General features: G+C 49.1%; 4 protein-coding genes across 4 annotated transcripts; 3 read left to right on the forward strand and 1 right to left on the reverse strand.

The window, feature by feature from the left end:
* Nucleotides 1-3086: 3086 nt before the first annotated feature.
* MAA_08342 (Heterokaryon incompatibility) lies at nt 3087-5024 on the forward strand (the record flags this gene model as incomplete). The annotated part of the gene is made up of 1 exon (XM_007826340.1): nt 3087-5024. The coding sequence occupies one exon, from the start codon at nt 3087-3089 to the stop codon at nt 5022-5024; it is 1938 nt and encodes a 645-aa protein (XP_007824531.1).
* A 2718-nt stretch (nt 5025-7742) lies between these two features.
* On the reverse strand, nt 7743-8942 carry MAA_08341 (uncharacterized protein; the record flags this gene model as incomplete). Its single annotated transcript, XM_007826339.1, has 1 exon — nt 7743-8942. The coding sequence occupies one exon, from the start codon at nt 8940-8942 to the stop codon at nt 7743-7745; it is 1200 nt and encodes a 399-aa protein (XP_007824530.1).
* Nucleotides 8943-10777: 1835 nt separating this feature from the next.
* Nucleotides 10778-13002, forward strand: MAA_08340 (uncharacterized protein; the record flags this gene model as incomplete). The annotated part of the gene is made up of 3 exons (XM_007826338.1): nt 10778-12071; nt 12136-12453; nt 12521-13002. 3 exons carry the CDS (start codon nt 10778-10780, stop codon nt 13000-13002), a joined length of 2094 nt encoding a protein of 697 aa, XP_007824529.1.
* Nucleotides 13003-16235: 3233 nt separating this feature from the next.
* MAA_08339 (uncharacterized protein) lies at nt 16236-16760 on the forward strand (the record flags this gene model as incomplete). The annotated part of the gene is made up of 1 exon (XM_007826337.1): nt 16236-16760. One exon carries the CDS (start codon nt 16236-16238, stop codon nt 16758-16760), a length of 525 nt encoding a protein of 174 aa, XP_007824528.1.
* Nucleotides 16761-19429: the final 2669 nt, after the last annotated feature.

Here is a 19429-nt window from a genome sequence, read left to right on the forward strand (position 1 = left end):
CGCGAGCTAGGGAGCCACCATGCATTCGAATTCGCCGAGGGCTTTATTCCTGCTGATATGGTGTCGAGCTACAAATACCGATGAGTTCTTCGTTTACTTTATGCCTAATAACTCGAAATTTAGTGTCAAAGCCTAGAAGTTCCTCAAAGCGCACTTGATCGCCCAAGGCCCATTCGATGGCGTCTTGGGTGCTGTCCTTGTCACCCCGTGTCGCGTGTCGCGAGACATAGGGGGGCTGTGATACATTCGTCAATTCAGCATTCGTTAGTGATATATATTCGGATCAAAACCTACGGAGACGGACGTACCTCAAGGAGGGACATGAAGTCCTTGACATCCGCCCGACCGCTGCTGTTAAAGAGTGTGCACAAAGTATTTCAAGGATCATTTCCAAAGCGGAAACATCCGTGAATAAAATTGCACCCTGAAGCGCCCTAGGGACAAGTTACTTATGATTAGCAGCTGACCTACTGTGGCGAATAATTCACTACAGCTTCTTCAAAGGAATCATGCCCCTTGCCCCTGGGCAGATGATGTCGAAATAGGGGACGTATTTTCCCTTGCATTATGGCATCATATGATCATGAGATTAGAGAACTTGACTGAATCCCTCGGTCAAGAAGTATAAGATGAATTTCTTTAATTCATCAGGGTTTGTAAATTATTACCATTTTTTCTTTTATTGACCAAAACGTGTCACTTTTGTATCCCGTCATGGTGTTCTAGGGTGCCGGAATAGTTGAATAATAAATACATGAGCCTAATGTCAATGAAACCTAAACGACACAATGTCAATTGAGGTAACAGCATTCCAGCTAGCTCTACCACTGACACTATTCCATCATATCCCGCCACGCCGCTTCCCAGGCTCAGGCGGTCCTTTCCTCCAATAACTGTAGGCGTTAGAGATCCAACCAACGGTCTAGGCAACGTAAAACTCCCTCGTGCAGGTGATGCCATGTGATGGAAACGGCTCGTGGTCTATCGAAGCTTGACTCGGTTCAGCCCCTATTACATTCACCATAAGCCCGGTTGGTTGCCTCAATTCTCGGCTTGCTGTCTTAGATGGAAACCTTGGGTCCCAATATACGTCGTGTGAAAACGGTAAAATCTGCTTATTGGGAGACTGGCTCATACCGTCTAGCGGCGTTGCAACATGTTTGCTTTGAGACAAAACACCAGTGACCTTTGCACTCGTCGTAAATGGCCAGGATTGCAAGTATAATTCGTAATATGAACGCATGGTCCTCATAAAATTGCCCCAACTCTTTCTTAGAGGGCTAAATATTGGCAAGCACGCGCAAGTGACTGATGTTGCAATGTGGATCTGAGTCCATAGTTCGACGTCATTTAAGTGAACTGTATGTCCGGTTAGTTGATACTAAAGGGACTGGTTTACCGAGGGTATACATATACACGTGCCGTAATAGCCTCTGGGAACATATGTGTAATATACCCGGAGAATATTGGTGATTATTGCGCTTTATTGCGGGTTAGTTTATACAAGCATCCGTTTTACGTTGCATTTTAACTCACAAGCCACCTAAAAGAAAAATAGAGTACAAGAGTACTTTGGTCCTGGCGGTTATTACAAGCCCGTGGATTGCTCGGAGTGGCAAAATGAGTATGGCGCAATCGATGATGATGTCGATAACAGCCTCGACGAAAAAAAAGGTGTTAAAGTTGAAGCAGTGTGCTGTGATTGGTTGTCCAGGAAGAGGCCTCACCCAGAACGCCTGGATCGGGTTGCACGCGCAGAACTGTCCGACTTGGATGGTGATGAACCATGCCGTCGAGACGCCAATGAGCCCCCAGCCGGCCCAGCGTAACCTCGTTATAGAAAAGACACGTTGGTAAAGGAGCAAATGGACATCTTGATGGCAAAGAGAAGAAAGCAGCTGAGCGTGAATCCAATAAATAAGGACTAAGACCACGGCATGGTATCAGCAGTGTTTGTCACGGTAGGAGCATGCCCGGATTACGTCGACGGTACCTTTGAGTAGTTCTGGAGATGCTGACTGGCTTGGGGAGATGGGAGCTGTGTCGGATCGGCCATTATTTCATTCAACTCCCTGCCAAAGCTGCCATCCGAGAAGCCTGGAACACGGATTAGTGATGTGCGATGTTACTGCCACCGTGGTATTTCTCCAAACCTCGTTGACCCCATAGCAAAAGCGATTGAGCCCCAAGGTACGTAAGCAATGCTATTAGCATCCACCAATCGTCGGCTTGAAGACCGATCTTGAGAGTAATTTTGCACCAGAAGCGCAAAACTGCCATACACACAGCAATAGCGGTACAGGCCACGATGGTGACCAGCTGACTTCGCCCGTATTCTATGAGATTCTCGCCCATTCTCGGATTTGAAGAGACGCAAAGACGTACGAGGCGAAAGAGATGAGTAGTTTATTGCAAAATGATGTGAAGGTAAGGATAGAGTTTGCAATTTATGTCGCGATGCAGACTATTGTACACTTCAAGTACAGCCTCCTCATCTCAACCCCCGGCCTTGGTTGACTCTAGGCTGTCTCGAGCGTTGTAAAGATGATGTAAAGAAACATTGAATATGTGTATCGGTACAGCTGAGGGCCCTCGGACTATTAAGTAGACATTCCTCCTCATGCCGCCAGATCCTTCTGTTACATGCCGCATGCTGACAAGCCAATCACGTCATGTCGTCACATATCTCACGAGGCACGAGTACCTTGTTGCGCCCGAGGCTTACGCCCTGCGATACTCTGACAAGGTTCGCTTATACGTACATGGCTTTTTGTGTAGTGCCAACGAGGGCAACAAGTGACGGCTAGCTGTGTGGTGAAGTAGGTTCATCTTGAACCACGCAGACAACAGTTGGTTTATCGAGCGCGAGTCACACAGATGATGACAGTTGAGCACCCTCAGCCTTGACTCCAAAGCCTCAAGTTACAACCGCAGGGTACTTGACTCAGCAAGTGGCTGTGTCGCGGCTGATGCTACGTGTAACACAACCGTATTTCATCTATACATGGCTTGCCGTCAAAATCTGACTGCAGCCTGCGGGCGAGCCCTCCTCCACGTCCAGACCTCCCAAAGCCGCCACGCTGAGGATGACGTCCATTCCCCAAAGCGGCACAATAGATCACGACGACGACGACGATAAGAACCAGTCTCTTCACCAACTTGCCCTAAATTGCGAGGCATCCATCATCTCACAGCTCGTTGATATAGGCAGCGAGCGCAATCAACAAGATCACGACAAGTTACGCCGCTTCATGAGCCAGTTTCAGTGCCTCACGCCCAAAGGCACACAACTACACCGCAAGTCCATCGACGCAGTTGAATACCGGCGGTACGTCGCGCTGTCCTACACTTGGCAGCCTTCAGAAAACGAAGACGCCGAGTCCGGGCAGTATTGGGTCAAAGGCTGGGGCGGCGACGGTTTTGCGCCTTCAAAAGTCCGCAACTGCGTCTTTGACCGAGTCCTCGGCTACATGCGTCACAACAAGGTCCAGTTTCTATGGATCGATGCCCACTGCATCCCCCAAGACGCGTGCGATGCAGCGTGCACTCGCCACGCTCGCTGCGCCCAGAAGCGTGATGCCCTGCAGGCCATGGACCTCGTCTACCGCTGGAGCGAGCATCCCGTTGCCATACTGGGCCGTCCCATTCGGACCGTATCCGAGCTGCGCCTCCTGGATCACATACTCTCGGGGAAGCTTGTACGAAATAATCGCCTCCAGGGGCCGTCGCACAGGACAAGCAAGGCCTTGCGGCTGCTCCATGAGATGACCAAGGACGACTGGTGGGGACGCGCCTGGACGTTCCAGGAGAACTATCGCGCCACGGAGCGAATGACGCTGCTGATCCGCCATGGTCCGCAGCTGGAGAAGTTGAAGCGGCGTTGCGGGGGGTTTGGCACGATACCGGGCGAGTTGTGCGTGTCGTCGGTCGATTTCTCCACGCAGGCGACGATACTGTGCAGGGCGGCGAGGAGCTCAGGAGTCCTCTTGCCGGGTGACGGCGGCCGGATCGACGAAGTGCTCCGGGCCGCTGGGAGGTATACCGTCTTGCTGTCCAAGTCGAGCGTAATGACGCCCAGAGTGATTGCCGATATCGAGGCACGCGGGTTATCGAAGCCGTGGGACCGGCTCGGTATCGTCGCCAACTGCTGTCAATACTCGCTCCGGCTAGATGGCGACGTTCTTAGAGGGCAAGGCCGCAGTCTAAGTCTGTCGGTGCTGGCCATGTGTCTCTTGAATGGCGAGATCCTCGACAACAACAGCGACACCCTGAGGCCGGTGGCGGGCCTAACGGCATCAAGCTTCCTCCAAGAGTATCTGTTTGATGGATTTAGTGCTCCCGAGGACGAACCCCGGTATCTGACATTTTATAAGGGCTGCCGATTGAGCGGCGTGGAGTTGACGGCGGACGGTATTTCAGCAAAGGGTCATTTGTGGAAACTCGGGCGCGTCATTGACACGGCAGATGTCTTCTCGGTTGACAGATCCAGGCGCTATAGGAGTAATAAGAAGGAAAGGAGAAATCTCCTCCTGGACCTAATTGACTACCTCTGCGACCAGGGCCATATCACTCTTGCCGACCATCTTACCCGGCATCTTGATGTCGACGCCGATGCTGGCGAGGGCTACGGCTCCTTTGCTGACATCCATCTCCACGGCATGGCCTCCCAGGTCGTGGCCGCCATCAAGGCCGGCCAAAAGCTGATTCTTGGCTGCATCCGGGATCCCAATAATAAGTACCAGCCGCACCGTGCCGTTTTCGTATTGCCTCGAGAGGACGACCGGTGTCGGCGGCCAAAGTTTGTCTTCACCTCGGCATGGCCGCGGCATCCAGGCTCCGAGACACACGACGCCAACGACCTTGACCGCCATGTCTCGCTCGGCGTGGACCTCGACGCATCCCTCGTCGATGACACGCCGCGCCTCCGCGTGAGCAGCTGGCTGCTCGGCATGTGCTTCTTCCGCAAGTGCGAATGCATTGATGTTGTCTTTCCATGGCCACGGGCACTGCAGGCGAGCGGCTAAGCTATACAAGACACGATCGAAGACCCGGGATATTCTTTCGGTCATCTGAGTCCTGGGATGCTTTAACCGCTAGCCAAATAAGGACAATATCAATCTTAAGAAGACCTTGAATGAGGGTACTACTGACATGCGCGAGCCCAAGACTGAGTCTATCGGGGATAATAATTCTGGGGTTGGTGTTATTACTAAAGCTTAGACACTTGAGATATATATTCTCTTAGAAGGGCTTTTATGTAGTGAATAATATAGTAACCTTAAGCTTATCCCACCCAAGTATGGTAGCGACCAAGCATACCGACACCGGTTAGTAGATGGTAGCCTGTTTCCAGGAAAACCATTATCATTACAGGGGTTAGACTGTCACAAGAGTCGTAATATGCGTGACAGAACCAGTGCGGCTTTTGAGTAAACATGTTTCTTTACTCACCTAGTGTTTGCCAAGGTCCATTAACTAAATACATTCAACATCCATGACCGGCATCTGCGCATCATCATTTTCGTTGACGGCAGTTTGACTCTTCCCCGAGCTGTGAGAAAGGCGTTATTAATAAAAGGCTTTTGGCATTTGCAAATAAACCAGACATTTATACATATCAAGTTAGCTTTCCTGCCTAGTTAGCCGGCGCAAGACGATAGTCCCGCAAGAGGTCACCCATTTCATCTGTTGACAGCTCTGTGGCTACAATTACATTGACCGAATATGGCGTCGCGTTCAACGACATAACCTGGCACACGTGCCCCTGTGCTCTCAGAAACTCTCCAACTCGGCTTAGATATTCTGTCAAATCAACAAATGCGTTTGCCCCAATAGAGCCAAAATACGCCCGTGTCCCTTTCCTGCTGCGTCTCCGGTTGTGCCAGTATACATCGATGACGGGGGGCCTTGCATTGTCCACTCATCCCCTATGCTCTGAGTGACGCCATTTCCGTCCAGGTATTTGCCGTCAACTATCGGGTAGCCGCTTTGCGTCCAAGTTTGCGTGGCCCTAGTATCCTCGACCTGGGCATTGTCTGATTGCCTAGCCGGCTGCTCGTTGGAATAAGTTACTTGAGAGCCTGTGAGACTTTTTGCCGACATTGTTGTCATGTATGGTGAGGGTTGCTGCTGAATAAACAGAGTGTCGACCGCGATACTTGAGTTTCGTGGTTAAAACGTTTCGCAGACTGCTGACTGTGTTACCACGCACTACCTGTGTAACTGCCTAGGTGACTGGGTGCGAGACTGGTGAGTAGGGAAGAAACCCAGAGTATATGTCGTGGTATTCTGGCGATCTCGCGTAATTTGAATTGTATAGCCGGAATTAGAAGGGGCCGAGATTTGTCGTACCAGACCATGAATTGCAGAAGGACTTACGAACGGACGAATCAACCGCTTTATATCTGTCATGACATCTCAGCTGCAAGGCGCTGACAGAATATCCATCAAGTCCGACTCTGATCATTTGAGCCTCATGCTTCATTGCGCAAAGTTTTTCAGAGCCGACTATCTGCTGGTATTTCTGCGGTAATTCGGGGTTAGCAAGGCTATCACTCTGCCAAGTTTTAGGTAGAGGCCATACATGATGCCCACACGTCTTGATAAGCACAGAAATAAGATATCATATCCAAGCCCATTTACGAGAGTCCACCACCGCTTTCCGTACCGTTGTTGGTTGTAGAAGTGTGCTCGTATCGCGGCTCTCGCGCGATTGCCAGCCATGTGCCACCCAACGCGTGTGTTCCCAAGCACCTTGTCGATCAAACATCTAATGTATCCGCCCTCAACTCTCATCTTCACCCTGGCTTGCGCAAGTTTCCTTTCTAGATAAATCCTCTTGAGCTCCAAGTCGAGGAACACCATGGCCATTCGATTACGGATCGCATCCTTCTCCATGCGAGACTCTAGCCGGCAAATACCGGAGAGCATCTACTTTGTCCTAATGTAACGCTGGGCACAAATGGTATTCACGTATGCTCTCTCACGTCGTTCGAATTTCGACAAAAGGGGTCCCAGTCTCTTTCAATTCACCCGCGATATCTGTTGGCAGCTATACCAGCCGAGCGTTTCCTAATATATGCACTCAGGAGACAAGCGCGGTGAGAGACAGAAAGTGCTGTGTTTACGAAGGCATGACCAATAAGAACATGGCATCTACGACTATCAAGTCGAGTCCTCCATATCCACAGGCTCAAGAGATGCAGACGCTACTCGATCCAACTGCGAAATTTCAAGTTATTCGCATAAACAAAACCATTCTTCCAAGCCTTTATAACTAAGCCCTTGTTACACCTTTGGATTGTGTCACGTACAAATAAAGTTCTCTTTGGAGCGTCGTTTGTAAGCCTTTGAAGATACTTGGACGCCATAAAGTGACATCACTAACGCTCTACTGTTTGAAGTCGAAATGCGTAGCGACTCCCTAATCGCCATCAGTAGGCTTGATACAGCCAGCGGGTTCCGAATATTCACTACAATCTCGCGGAGCTGTTGTTCTCAAACTCCTTCCCGCTGCAGGGAAAAGGAAAAGTGGCCTGGGGGAAACTCTGACCATCATCACGATTTGGACGGGGCATTGGTTCAGTAGTAGTAGGTCCTGATATCTGACATTCTATCTAACAAGCACTAGTAGGTAGTCATTTCAGACACTGTGAACGCCAAAGGCCACTTTGAATGGAAAAAGGCTGCTATCTATCGGTATCGTCGAAAGCCCCTGTAAATGCTTCAATCCAAGGATCTATCTACTTAGCAATTGGTTCCGCAAGCATCGTGTAAGCCATTATATCCATAACAATGTCACGAATCCTCGCCTCAGGCATGGCTGATAGCTCGGCCAAAAACTGCTCCGACCACTTCTTTGCAGCTTCGATAGCAGACTTGGCCGACTTGCCAGCTTTGGCCTCAGAAAGTAACACATATTTTTGCAAGTTGCGTACCGTCTCAGCAGTCAGGTTATTGAAGGCCAGATTGACCTCGTCAAAGATGGTCGCATTGAGCTGCCGCACCTCGTCCGCGTCCTCCTTTAGCAAGGCGGCCGCTCTAGCCCTGTCCTTTTCCAGGTCTGCGGTTTTCTCCTCCAATACCGGTAGGTTGGCCAGCTCGAGGTCTGCGAAGACTTTCCCTCCAGAGACCTTCAACGTGCCGTTTTGGAATTCCTCAAGCTCATGTTGTCTGTCCTTGACTATTGCATATTGGTCGGTGCAGGGCTTCAAAACCTCCGAGGTGGCTTCCGGCGATTCAAATCCCTCTGTTTCAATTTTAGTCATAAACGCCTCGTAGCAATCTTCAGCATCGGATATAGCTTTTCTAAGGCTCTTCAGGTGCTCATGATAGCGGTGTAGTTGCTCTGCAATGGGTTGAAATTTCTCCGCTTCGACAAAGACTTTAGTAAGGCCATCAAGAGCCTCTTGGAAGCCCTTGGTTGCGTTGCCTTGGAGGCTCTCGCGGTAATCGGTCACGTCTGGTAGTTTCTCCGAGAAGAGCAATGAGGTTGGAAAACCAGGCATCGAAGCTAGCGACAGGAGTCGATTTTGCAGGTCTACTACTTTCAAGAATTCGTCATCGCAAACTCCAATGACGTCATCGCTGCTACTCTTGTACTTTTCATAGCATTTTGTAGCGTTGGACGCGGCGGCGAGTAGTGGATCAAGAAGGTTACGGTATCTCTTTATTTGACCGTCATGTTTCAGAGCCTTTGCTAGAATCTTTCCTGCTTCCTCGAAGTCTTCCGGTGGAATCCTGGTAATTTTGGGAATTTTGGGAATTTTCATCACGTGCGACTCGGCACGCTTTTCTGTCCTCGCGAATTGCTCAAGTTCCGAGGGGTTCACAGCCATGCGAGGCTGCTCCTGACGGCCTGGACCTAGCGTATTAAACACGGGTCCAAGGAAATAGCCATTGCAGGCAACGATAAAAAGAGCGGCGGAAAGAATAGGACGCATTGTTCTGGAATAATAACGCCGCCTAAGGCAGTGTGTATAACGTGGGTATTTTGTGAGAGACAGATAGTTGGTGGTGAGCAGCGCGAAGGAATGGTGCTATTGTAGGAGGAGGACTGGTATGCTCTCCCCTTTTTATATACGGCAGCGAAGAATAAGCATGGCATGCGGTGGGATGCTGTAGTCGATGAAGGACACCTCTAGCCGCCTTTCCATGCTTTACATGTAATGCTTTAACCTGGCATAGCATGTTATCAGTTGGCCGATTGTCTGCTAGATGTTGGCCTTTATTCCATGCAGCACACTATGGGACGCCATGCTATGAATCAACTGTCTAACCAAATCAAGCTTATCGTCATGCATAGAGCGCTCATGCATACAGCTACTCCCATGCTATGCATAGTATTAACTGCATATAATTGACAATAAGAAACGCTCTATAACTTTTTACCGAGTAATCAGTCCCACTTGTATCTACCGACAAAGAGTAATGCGTATAAGGACAATGCGCATAAGGATAATACGCATAAGGATAATGCGCCTAATAGTAACGCAAAACTTTAGGTTATAAAGCACCTGACTAAATCAAGCTAGTTGTTATGTATACGGCGCTTATTTATACAGCCCTTAATTTATAAAAGTTTATATTGTCTTGCATGTAGTAATGCGCATAACAGGAACGCATAATTATAAAAGCAACGCATAGCCACCCGAGTAACGCATGACTCAGCAACATATTTAGGTTTCCAAGTCTTGGGCCCCTCTAGCTTTTTGTTACAAGCCAAATTATTTGGCTCCGCGATATGCTGAACTTGAGTAGGGGTTTCTATTGAACCGTAGATGCCAAGCATAATACGAGGCGCATTGCTCAATGCACTTGCTTTTCATGACGTTATGCCCGCAAGGCGGTTTCAATGTCTCCACATCGCCACTCTTAATTATGCCCCAGGATATGCGCATAGGAATTGCGTCGCCTATCGGCCTATCCACATCGTACCTCAATGTCCCTTTTCATTCGACCAAATTTTCTTAAGCCATGGATAGGTACTTTTCAACAAAGGTGGTATAGCTAGCTCCCTTAACATCTCCTGAATCGCTTATAGTCTGGTCTATAACAGGCTTAATTATGCATAATCGCGGGCGCAATTCGTCGCACTATTTGAGGCCTGCTTCCGGGTGGCGATGGTATAGAAGGTGCGTAATTGGTAAGAGCCAAAGAAACTGGTGACCAAAGGAAGGATAACAGTCCTTGCATTAAATCAAGAGCTTTAATGTTATGTTGCGGTTGAATGACAATACGACTTAAGTTTTCCTCGTCACTCCTAGTACGTACTACGTAATTTTAGTATACAATTTAGCGTATACATCTATCGTTGAGCCAAATACTGTGTTGCCAGATTTTATGCTTGCACGATGCTCGTGTCATGCTTGTAATTTCACTTGACTAATGAGCGATACAATTTAAACCTTAATATATCTATCAGTTTCTGCTGTGTGATGATGGAAAAGGTGTACATGTGCCTGCTCTATCATTTCATGCTCCGACAATGCTTGCCGGGGGATGCATAGTTTCGTGTGTGATAGAATGGGTCATGGGCCCATGGCATAAAGGCACCATGTAAAAATATTAGCTAGTCTTGCTAGTCCTTGAGACAGTATCAAGCATTAAATAGTAAAACTTGGCGTGTCTATTATCATGTGGCCCTGACTTGACAGTATAAATTGGTCACGTAGGCTCGCACCACTCTGCAGGGAGAGCTTTACCTCAAGACAACCTGCACGACATACCGATCCATCTATCCATCTACCCATCTACCTATATATATCAAAGAATCACAATGGCCTCTCTTCGCTGGACCAAGTGGCTAGTCCTACTCGTGCACGTATTGTGGGCAAGCAATATTGTTGCTGCGTTACCACCAGCAACGTACGTCTATCACGTGTCTGCGAAAAAACCAAGCGGCATGGTCTATGGCTCTGGCGGGATTCCTAGACAACAGTTCAAGAAAACGGACAAATTGAGTGATTATATCAACGTCTGTCTGCGCGACAGCTGCAATAGATTATTTGTGCCTCTAGGCTTCCAGGAGGTGAGGCAAGCACTACGGGCTTGGGCAGACCCGGCGAGTAGTCACGACCGGATGCGGAATGTGCCGGTTGGCCGCCCGCCGATCCTCTATGCAATACGTCCAGGGCCATCTACAGTAAACGGGCCAGAGGATGGCTCGTTTTACCAGCAAGAGGGATGGCCCATAGACCAGATACCTCAGTATTCTCGGCTTCCCGACATTGATGGCCACCCCCCAAGCCAACAGGCCATCCACGACATGTCTGATGAAGCATTAGATCAATACATTGGCAGGCTGAAGTGGGTCTCGAATAGCGAACGCTGCGAGCGGGCAGCCGCAGCAGCTACACGTCGACTACTGCGCAACAATAACCCGGAGGACCAACAACGCATGATCGACATCGATGAAATTATGAACGCCGTTGAGGAAGCACGGCTCTGTGGTAGCACAGACAACCCAAACCCTGGCCCTCCCCCAACTGGCGACCAGGCCGCCCATCCGGGCCCTTCCACCCGAGGGGATTGTGAGAGAAAATCGGCCGAGATTGTCAAAGGACTCACGCCTGATCCCGACCCGGCCCGCTGGGAAGAAGTCGCGGGGCAGCTGGTCAACGTGTGCGATCCGAGCCAGAGTGAGGAGCCCGTGGCAGGACCGAGCGGCCTCCAGCAGCGATGCCAAGAAGCCGTCGCCAAGAAATTAAAACCGGTTATTGAGAAATCTAAAGCCCAGAAACGGCCTGTACCTGAGGTGGTTGCTCAGGCACAGCAAGCCATTTGCAGCCCGTCTGCTTCAGACCAGGCTCAGGAGTCGTCTTCGGACGAGCCGCCGCCTAAAAAGAGCAAAGACGCGACCGAGCGCTGTAACCGAGACGTGTCTAACGTTTTGGGCGTTTTTGATGATGTCGGAGCCGCTAAAGAACAAGAAATCATTAATTACTTGTTGGGCTCGGATCACGCCCCCTCCCGAGACCTGTGCTTTTCAGCCGGCGTATACGAGTTCTTTTCGGCTTTTCCATGGGACATCCTCGATGATCAAGGTCAAGATGAGGCGGCGCTGCCAGCTGGTACAAGACTCCTCTACCATGTCCGTGCAAGAGATGCGACGGTGTGCTAACATTAGTATTATAGAGCCGGAGCAACAACAGCCGGGTCAGGAGCCTCAGCAGGAGCAGGACCAGGAGGAGCAACTCGGCGTTCAGCAATGGCCAGACTTTCTCAATCAAGTCTGGCAACACTTTCGCGTCGACGAGCGTAGGCTCGTGGCCTATCTCGATCGGAATGATGGCCTCTCATCATTACAACAAGAGCATGCTCCTATATACAGCCTTTTGCAGCAAACCTTTCCCTCTCTTCTAGGCGTTCTAAGGCAAATAGCCGAGGCGGGCCTTACTTTTGGCGCATGCCTCCCTGGACCGCCATCATCACCCAAAGCCCGAGCAACCCAAGGTGCGTACTACCGATGAATCCGTCATGCCCGCGTCGAAGCCGCCCACTCATGCTCACATGTTGCTAGGCAAAAAAGACGAGCTCTGCGCCAAGGTACTCGCCGCCATAGGCAAGTCGGCAAAGGCCCCCGGCAGCCAGCAGAAGGAAAACGACAAGACGCCGTCGACGTCTCCCAGCGCGCCCCCGAGCGCCCCTCAAGACGACACCTCTCCCAGCGTCCTAAAGGCTATTGCCGCCATTGGCATTCCGCTCGCCGGTGCCGGCCTTGGCGCCTTTGCCGCATCGGCCGCGGGCGAAGGCCTGTTGGCCTCTACCGCTGCCAGCCTTGGAATCGGCGCTGCCGTGGGAACCGCCGAGGGTGTCGAGGGCGCCGTGTCCACGGTTACTTACTCGATGCCGCGGACAGTCACCCAAGTAGTCACGAGGGCGCTTACACGCGTCTCTCGCCTCGGCCACCGAGTGTCGAACCCGCTCCTGAGGCGAATAACCAGCGACGCTATACGCGCAGCAACGCGACGAGCTCCCGAGAGCATCCCGTTGCTGCCGTAAATGACTGGGGAATAGGGTTGCGATTTTCGTGTGCTGTGTAGGGGAGCGACACGCAGCATTGTTGGCTGTGGTTGCAGGGTCGAGTAGTTTGGCATTTTGTAAAGCTATGTAGTGTCGGACAACTGGGCGCTATCCAAGATTGAGTTTAGAATGAGAGTGATCCCAAGAATAAAGACACCATGTCGCATGTACCACTGGCGCAAGCTCCCGATACTGAATGACGCCATACTTGATCATGTTGAATGGACCGGGGACGTCTGACCAGACTGCAATTACTGGCTGTCTTTGCGGGACTTTAACCCTGGATATCGATTTCAGATCCAAAACTGCATGTTTGCTCGGGATTGCATAACTTGCCCGTCTTTCGGCGTCGAGTTTAACAGAGACTTGGCGGTGAATCCGAAGACGTCTGGTTGCAGTTGCATAAGACCGCGGCTGTCATCACTTGATATTCTATTATACGTACTGCCTGGTATATACGACCATAGCCGCCAGTAAAAATCACGATCCCGTCCGATCTCGTACGATAACCTGGCGAGCGCCGGATTAGTAGTTGGGTCGGTGACGACCAGCGAATACCCGGTGTTGTATATTTTTTTGCATCTTCTCGATAAAGACATGTTTCTTTTTTCCCTCCATGTCTTTGTAAAAAGACGTTGCAGCTCTATTGGTCCGAATGGTTGGCGGGCATTATACCATAGTGTTTGTGCGAAAAAGCACAGCGCGAAATGGGTCTCCTGAACCTAACCTCGGCTTACATGGCCTATTTACTTTTACAGTTGAAAACGACATTCGAACTTGTGGCATGACGGGATTGTGCTAGCTGCATAAGCATCAGATGGAGAGAGGAATGAGGTCTTGATATACCGCGTGGCAAGATTAATGTTGCCTATTCTGCGCTGTGCGCATACCGCTGTAACCCACATCATACCACAGTCTAAAAGCAAACCCTCTGTATATCTCAATTAGATCTTGTTTTAGTCGTACTATAAAGCATCAACTTGGAATTTGTGGAAATACCCAACTTGGTATAGTTGCCTGAAATGCGCAAGGGGATAGCGCCTGAAAAGTACATGTCAGTCACCGGTGCCTCACCATCATAGAGAAGAGCATCGTGACACCTCCCCGTACAAACAGCATTTCGACTAATTCATAGCAGAGGCACTGCATAGGTGGCATTCGGCAGCTTGCCTTCAGGAGAAACATGTGTTCAAAATACGGCCACCAGCGAAAGATCAGACGAGACTACATGCATACCAAGATGAACCCATGCCATGCTCACGCGCGGCCATTCTATTCAACACCATTTAGTCGCCTTTATTAACCACCCTCAGGTGATTACTCAAGCCCTGCCTACTTGAGCTCGTAGAAACGCCGAATACATCTTGCGCGCCTTGGGCAATCCCTTTGCTTGGTTACCCGTCGTCCTGTGGGTGCAAGGTCCGAACAGCTTTCAGATCAAAGACTGAACAACACTTTAGCATAGAGATGGAGGACTCCTTGGGTAAGTCTCTTACAAAAATATGATGATGGTACATGTTGGGGCACGGAGCCTGGTTGAACATTTTGCCCGTCCCGTTGCACGAGTCGCACTTGTCAGCGGTGCCTGCTTTCAAGCCCTTGATACAATAACAATCCATAGTAACGCCTCTCGCCTTGTGGCACATGGGGGCATAGCACCAGAAGCATAGGCAGTAGCGCAAGTGCCCGAGCACGTTGGATAAGCTCCGAAAGCTCCCTTTGCAATTGGGGCAGATTAACCCATACTCGTCGGAGCCCTCTATCCGCCGACTTTCAAACAAGATGCATCTTTTTTCGTGATTGTCTAAATAAACGAAGTCTTGATTGCAATTGACGCATTTTTTGCTAAACTGGTTAGCTATGTGAAAAGTAGAACCTCGGCAAAATATAACCTCGTCGGCGAGGGTTCTACATACCTGGACGGCATGGTTAAGTTGGGCGAAATTGCTGTGCGTATACTAATCTCTAGAGAATTTATCTTGAATTAGTGGTTGCTTTTTGAATTAAGTATTAGGTTTTCTGGAGAAATCCTCGGCGAATGGCTATTTGTTAACGACTAGATGCAGTAAATGGGCCCCGTTGAGCGTGCAAGGAGAAAACAGAGAATATATAATAGAACAGATATGCTGCTTTTATCATAAGTCTCTGTGACATCTTCATTCACGCCTTCCGGAACCTTATCGGCCCAACTATTACGTGTGAATCGTATGTTGAAAGATTGAATCGCGAGCGAAAAGGGTGAGTCAATGACCCAGTGATACTACAAAGTATATGCGCGTGGGGTTATTAACGAGGTAGATTACAACAAGGCTTTTCCCAAGAAGCCGACAGGCCGTGTTTGCCTCTATATTGATGTACTCATTCGATCCCCGAGATCTGCATTGTATCACAGTAGACACTGGACTCATGCCAGCCCGCAAGTGAATCTATGCGGCGTCTTCACGCGAATCACCAGACTACATCCAAATCTTGGACAGTGTTTTACCCTGCGTACACCTCCGTTTCGCTCTTCTAGGCACAACCCTGCGGTTTTACCGGGCAATTTCACCAATCTATCGCGCGTGGCTGTCAAACCGCCCCGTGCACGTCAGTGGCTTGCAACTCTAATTGCAAGGTTTACACGAAAAGATATCCTGCCGTTTGATCCGGAGCCTCAGCCATATACCCCGATGTTTTGTTTGCGCACGTAACTTTCCGAGGCTTGTAAGCAAATCGCCGCATCCGGCTTTCAACTTCACCGAGACATGTCCACCAGAGATGTTATTCGCCGGCCGGACGGCCCCCAAACTTTCAAATGTTCTTTTTCGTCTGACGAAATTACACGTCTACATTATTTACATCTTTTAGCTTTTGCCTTCAACTTTAGCATTTCTCATGACGCCAGCTCTGGGCCAAATACCCAGTCGACTTCCCTTTGCTTCCAATTATGTCATGCCCCTACCTAATGATGATATTTTTTTACTTTGTCGCGTTAACCTTCCTTTCTATATACCTCCGCACAGTTACCCTCTATTCATACTCTGCCACAGCAGAGAGGACATACCGTCCTATCAGTCGAATTCTACAAAACTGCGGTTGGCGCCTGCTGCTTCACTATAAAAATCCATACTCTCCTTCACGTCCCTTCTATTGCCTGGACACCTCAACTGGCCAAATACCTGTCCACATACCAACCCATCTGCTTTAATATATATACCATCAAACTTCTCATCATGCTTGCAAAAATTTTCATCGCCGTCTTAGCTTCTGCTACGGCCGTTCTCGGAGCACCATACAAATACGGCCACGACCAAGCCATCATATCTGTACCGGTCCCCGAGCACGAGACGACGCAGTCTGATAACCGTCCTGTCACCAACGTCTTCACCGCCCCCAACGAGCTTGCGCCACCACACGAGCAGCCGTATTGGCCGGCGGCATCGAACCCGCGAAAGTACGAAGAAATCGAAGGATGGATACTTTTCACCGAGCAAAAGTTGCAGGCGCGCATCCACGGCAACACCTTCTGGAATGTCAAGGGTAAACTCGACGACAAGTTCCCCATTGGTAGCTTTAAATTTGAACCCGTCACATTTACGCTCAGGCGCCCGGAAGATTACAATGGCCGATTTACTGGACACGCGGGCAGAGGGGAAATCGTCCTGCGGTGGGAAAAGTCGGGCGCTACTATTGCCGGCAGAAGCCCGATTGGTGATTTTTTCCTCAAGGGAGAAAGCTACATTGACTACTCTCCATGAGGCCTTGACACGCCGGTGCCACTTGCGCCCCGGTAGGCATTGACAGGTTATTTGGTCTGCATTAAGTTGGGATGGGTCTGACGTGACTTGGGCACCAGGAACAGGAAGCATTGACACCATCCATGTCGCTTGGTCCTTGGTCCCTGGGGCAAGGCCTCCCACCATGCAGTATTGCTTATTAGTGCGAGTCTCTTGCCGTTTTTTATGAATACGCGTTTGCCGCGTCCTGCCGTCTATTCTTCTGTGCGGGATGCAGGCCGTTTTTACTAGCTACGGTAATATGATGCTACCTAAATAAGCTTGCCTGCGCTGTTCATCTCTGCGACCTCTCTCCGCTATGTCATGACGTGGTATCCTCGGTAGAAGGAGTTTCAAAGGCAGGCTTACAGTGGTCAAGAACAGCCTTGCTTGCGTGCAAAGGACAAAGGAGTGAATGAGCCGCAGGAAAGACAACTTTGACAGCACTTGTGCACGTAATACAGCTGTCTGTTAGGCTCACGGGCGGGAGTCTAGCTTTGCGAGTCTCATAAAGGGGCCTCAGCCTATCCAACGCCCAACAGAAGTCTTGTTCTGACTCGCCGGTTAGAAATGCAAATGCAAGGCAAAAGGAGCGTTGGCAGGCATCGACGCCAATCATGTCCAGCAACGGCATACTGTATTTGATTTCAAGGTGCAATCTAACAGCAGCAGCACATGGTAGATATCCGGGTCCCCGCGGACCTAGGCACTGCCTGTGACGAGGGTTTAACAAGGCTCGGAACGTAAAGGTTCAAATTCAAAAATAATCTCAAAGAGTGTTAAAGGTCTTTGGTTTTCTAAGAGGAAGAGAGGGATTAATAATAACTATATACACATAAAAGGAACCCCCGGGCTTAGGGCTCCCGCCCGGGCACATGTTTAGGTTATGTAATAAACCATTCCTTCATCGAAGGAAAGGTAAGGCCCCTTTGTTGGGTCTCACGATCTGTTGGGCCCTTTCCGTGCAACACTGCCGTAATCGACAGTCTAGAAATGGAGACCCAAGGCAGGAAATCGGCCAGACTCCTTCTGACACGTCATCCTGTCTTGCGGTGAACATTGATGGGCTGATTCTGCATATGCATGAGAGAATGCCAGGAATCAAGCATAAGTTAACCCGACGTGAATAGGTGTGCACTTTATATAGCTGAAACTCTTGTGGAGCACTGCAATAACTTGTAGTGCGTGGTGTTGACTCACGAGCTTGAATGTATGCGACATGCATTAACGGGCTCAAAAGTTAATAACTATTATAGTAGAAGTTATGACTCGGGAAAAGTTGATTGTTAAACACTTGATTTAGTGTTAATAGTACTATTATTTTATATAATTTACGGCGGGAACTTGTGAAACATGAAACCGTGATAGCGACAGTTTAATCCCAGTCCGCCCGAGAGCTATTAGCGAGATATTTGGTCCATCTCCCTCAAATAGAATATCCTTATTGTTTGCATGACTTGTCAGCATAAAGTCAAGGGGTAATATTTAATCAGGTATCCACATAAATTGCTAAAATATTACCTCGGGCATAAATTAACACACCTCCTTAAAACTGTTATTTTCTATGCGGCATATACAGAGTAATTTTAATCCTTGTACTACTAATAAAGCATTGTCAGAAAAACCTGTTAAATAGCATTAATCGTGCCATGCCCCGATTTTTTGGGTTAAGCAAAGCTCTCACCACCGACCAAGAAAAGTGGGACGTGGCTAATGCGATGATACTACGGAGTAGAATATATATATATATATATATATCAATTGATACTAGACATTATTCTATGAATTCCCTTCCCTTATACACTTTACTTGCCGCTCAATATTCATTGCAGACTAGTACCCACCAACCCACTACCCTCAATTATCAAGATGAAATACTTTATCCTTTTGCTTGCTGCTTGTGGAAGCCTGGCGGCCGGCCTAAAGAAGCCAAGTCCCCTTGATATTTATCGCCACGCACAAGTATGCGAAAAAGCTGAGAATATTGATGTTGGACAATGCAGGAAAGCGTTTTTTAAAAACGTCAGAGAATTTATGATTGACTATCCGGATCATCCTATTAGCGAAGAGCGATTTTGGCACACCATGAAGCAACGGACCTTTGATCGTATTCTTGGCGGTGAAATGGAAAGTATTGCCCATTCTTCTTACCAAAACTATACCTCGCTAACCTTGTAACAGACACCAGTAAATTATGTCCTTTATGAGGATGATGGCGATATGAAATTCAAGTGCAAACCTTCCGAGGTAACAGCATCTTTTTTCTTCAAGCATTTATTTTACTGCTAATACTAGCGCTAGTCGAATACGAACGAGTTGGATTGCCAATTAATTTCTACTCGTGATGGACAGAATTGCCCAGGTGAAGGTTGCCTCCCGATTAGCAATCTCACGAGCTTTTGCGATGAGAAAGGAGGAGTAAGTGCCCCAAACTATTATCATTATAACCGGAAGAAGATACAACATAAGCTAATACAGTGAGCTTCTCTAGTGTGAGACGTGTCGCCACGAAACCACTGAGAGACAACCCAGCGCTGATGAGGAGGAGCCTGCTAATAGCGCTACATTAAAGAAAAGGATTGGAGGGGCTCTTGTAAGTGCCGAAGCTCTGTCTAGCATTCAATGCAAGCAACATGGTGCTAACCCCTAGC

This window comes from Metarhizium robertsii (genome assembly GCF_000187425.2).
Source record: "Metarhizium robertsii ARSEF 23 chromosome Unknown MAA_Scf_1, whole genome shotgun sequence".
Lineage (NCBI taxonomy): Eukaryota > Fungi > Ascomycota > Sordariomycetes > Hypocreales > Clavicipitaceae > Metarhizium > Metarhizium robertsii.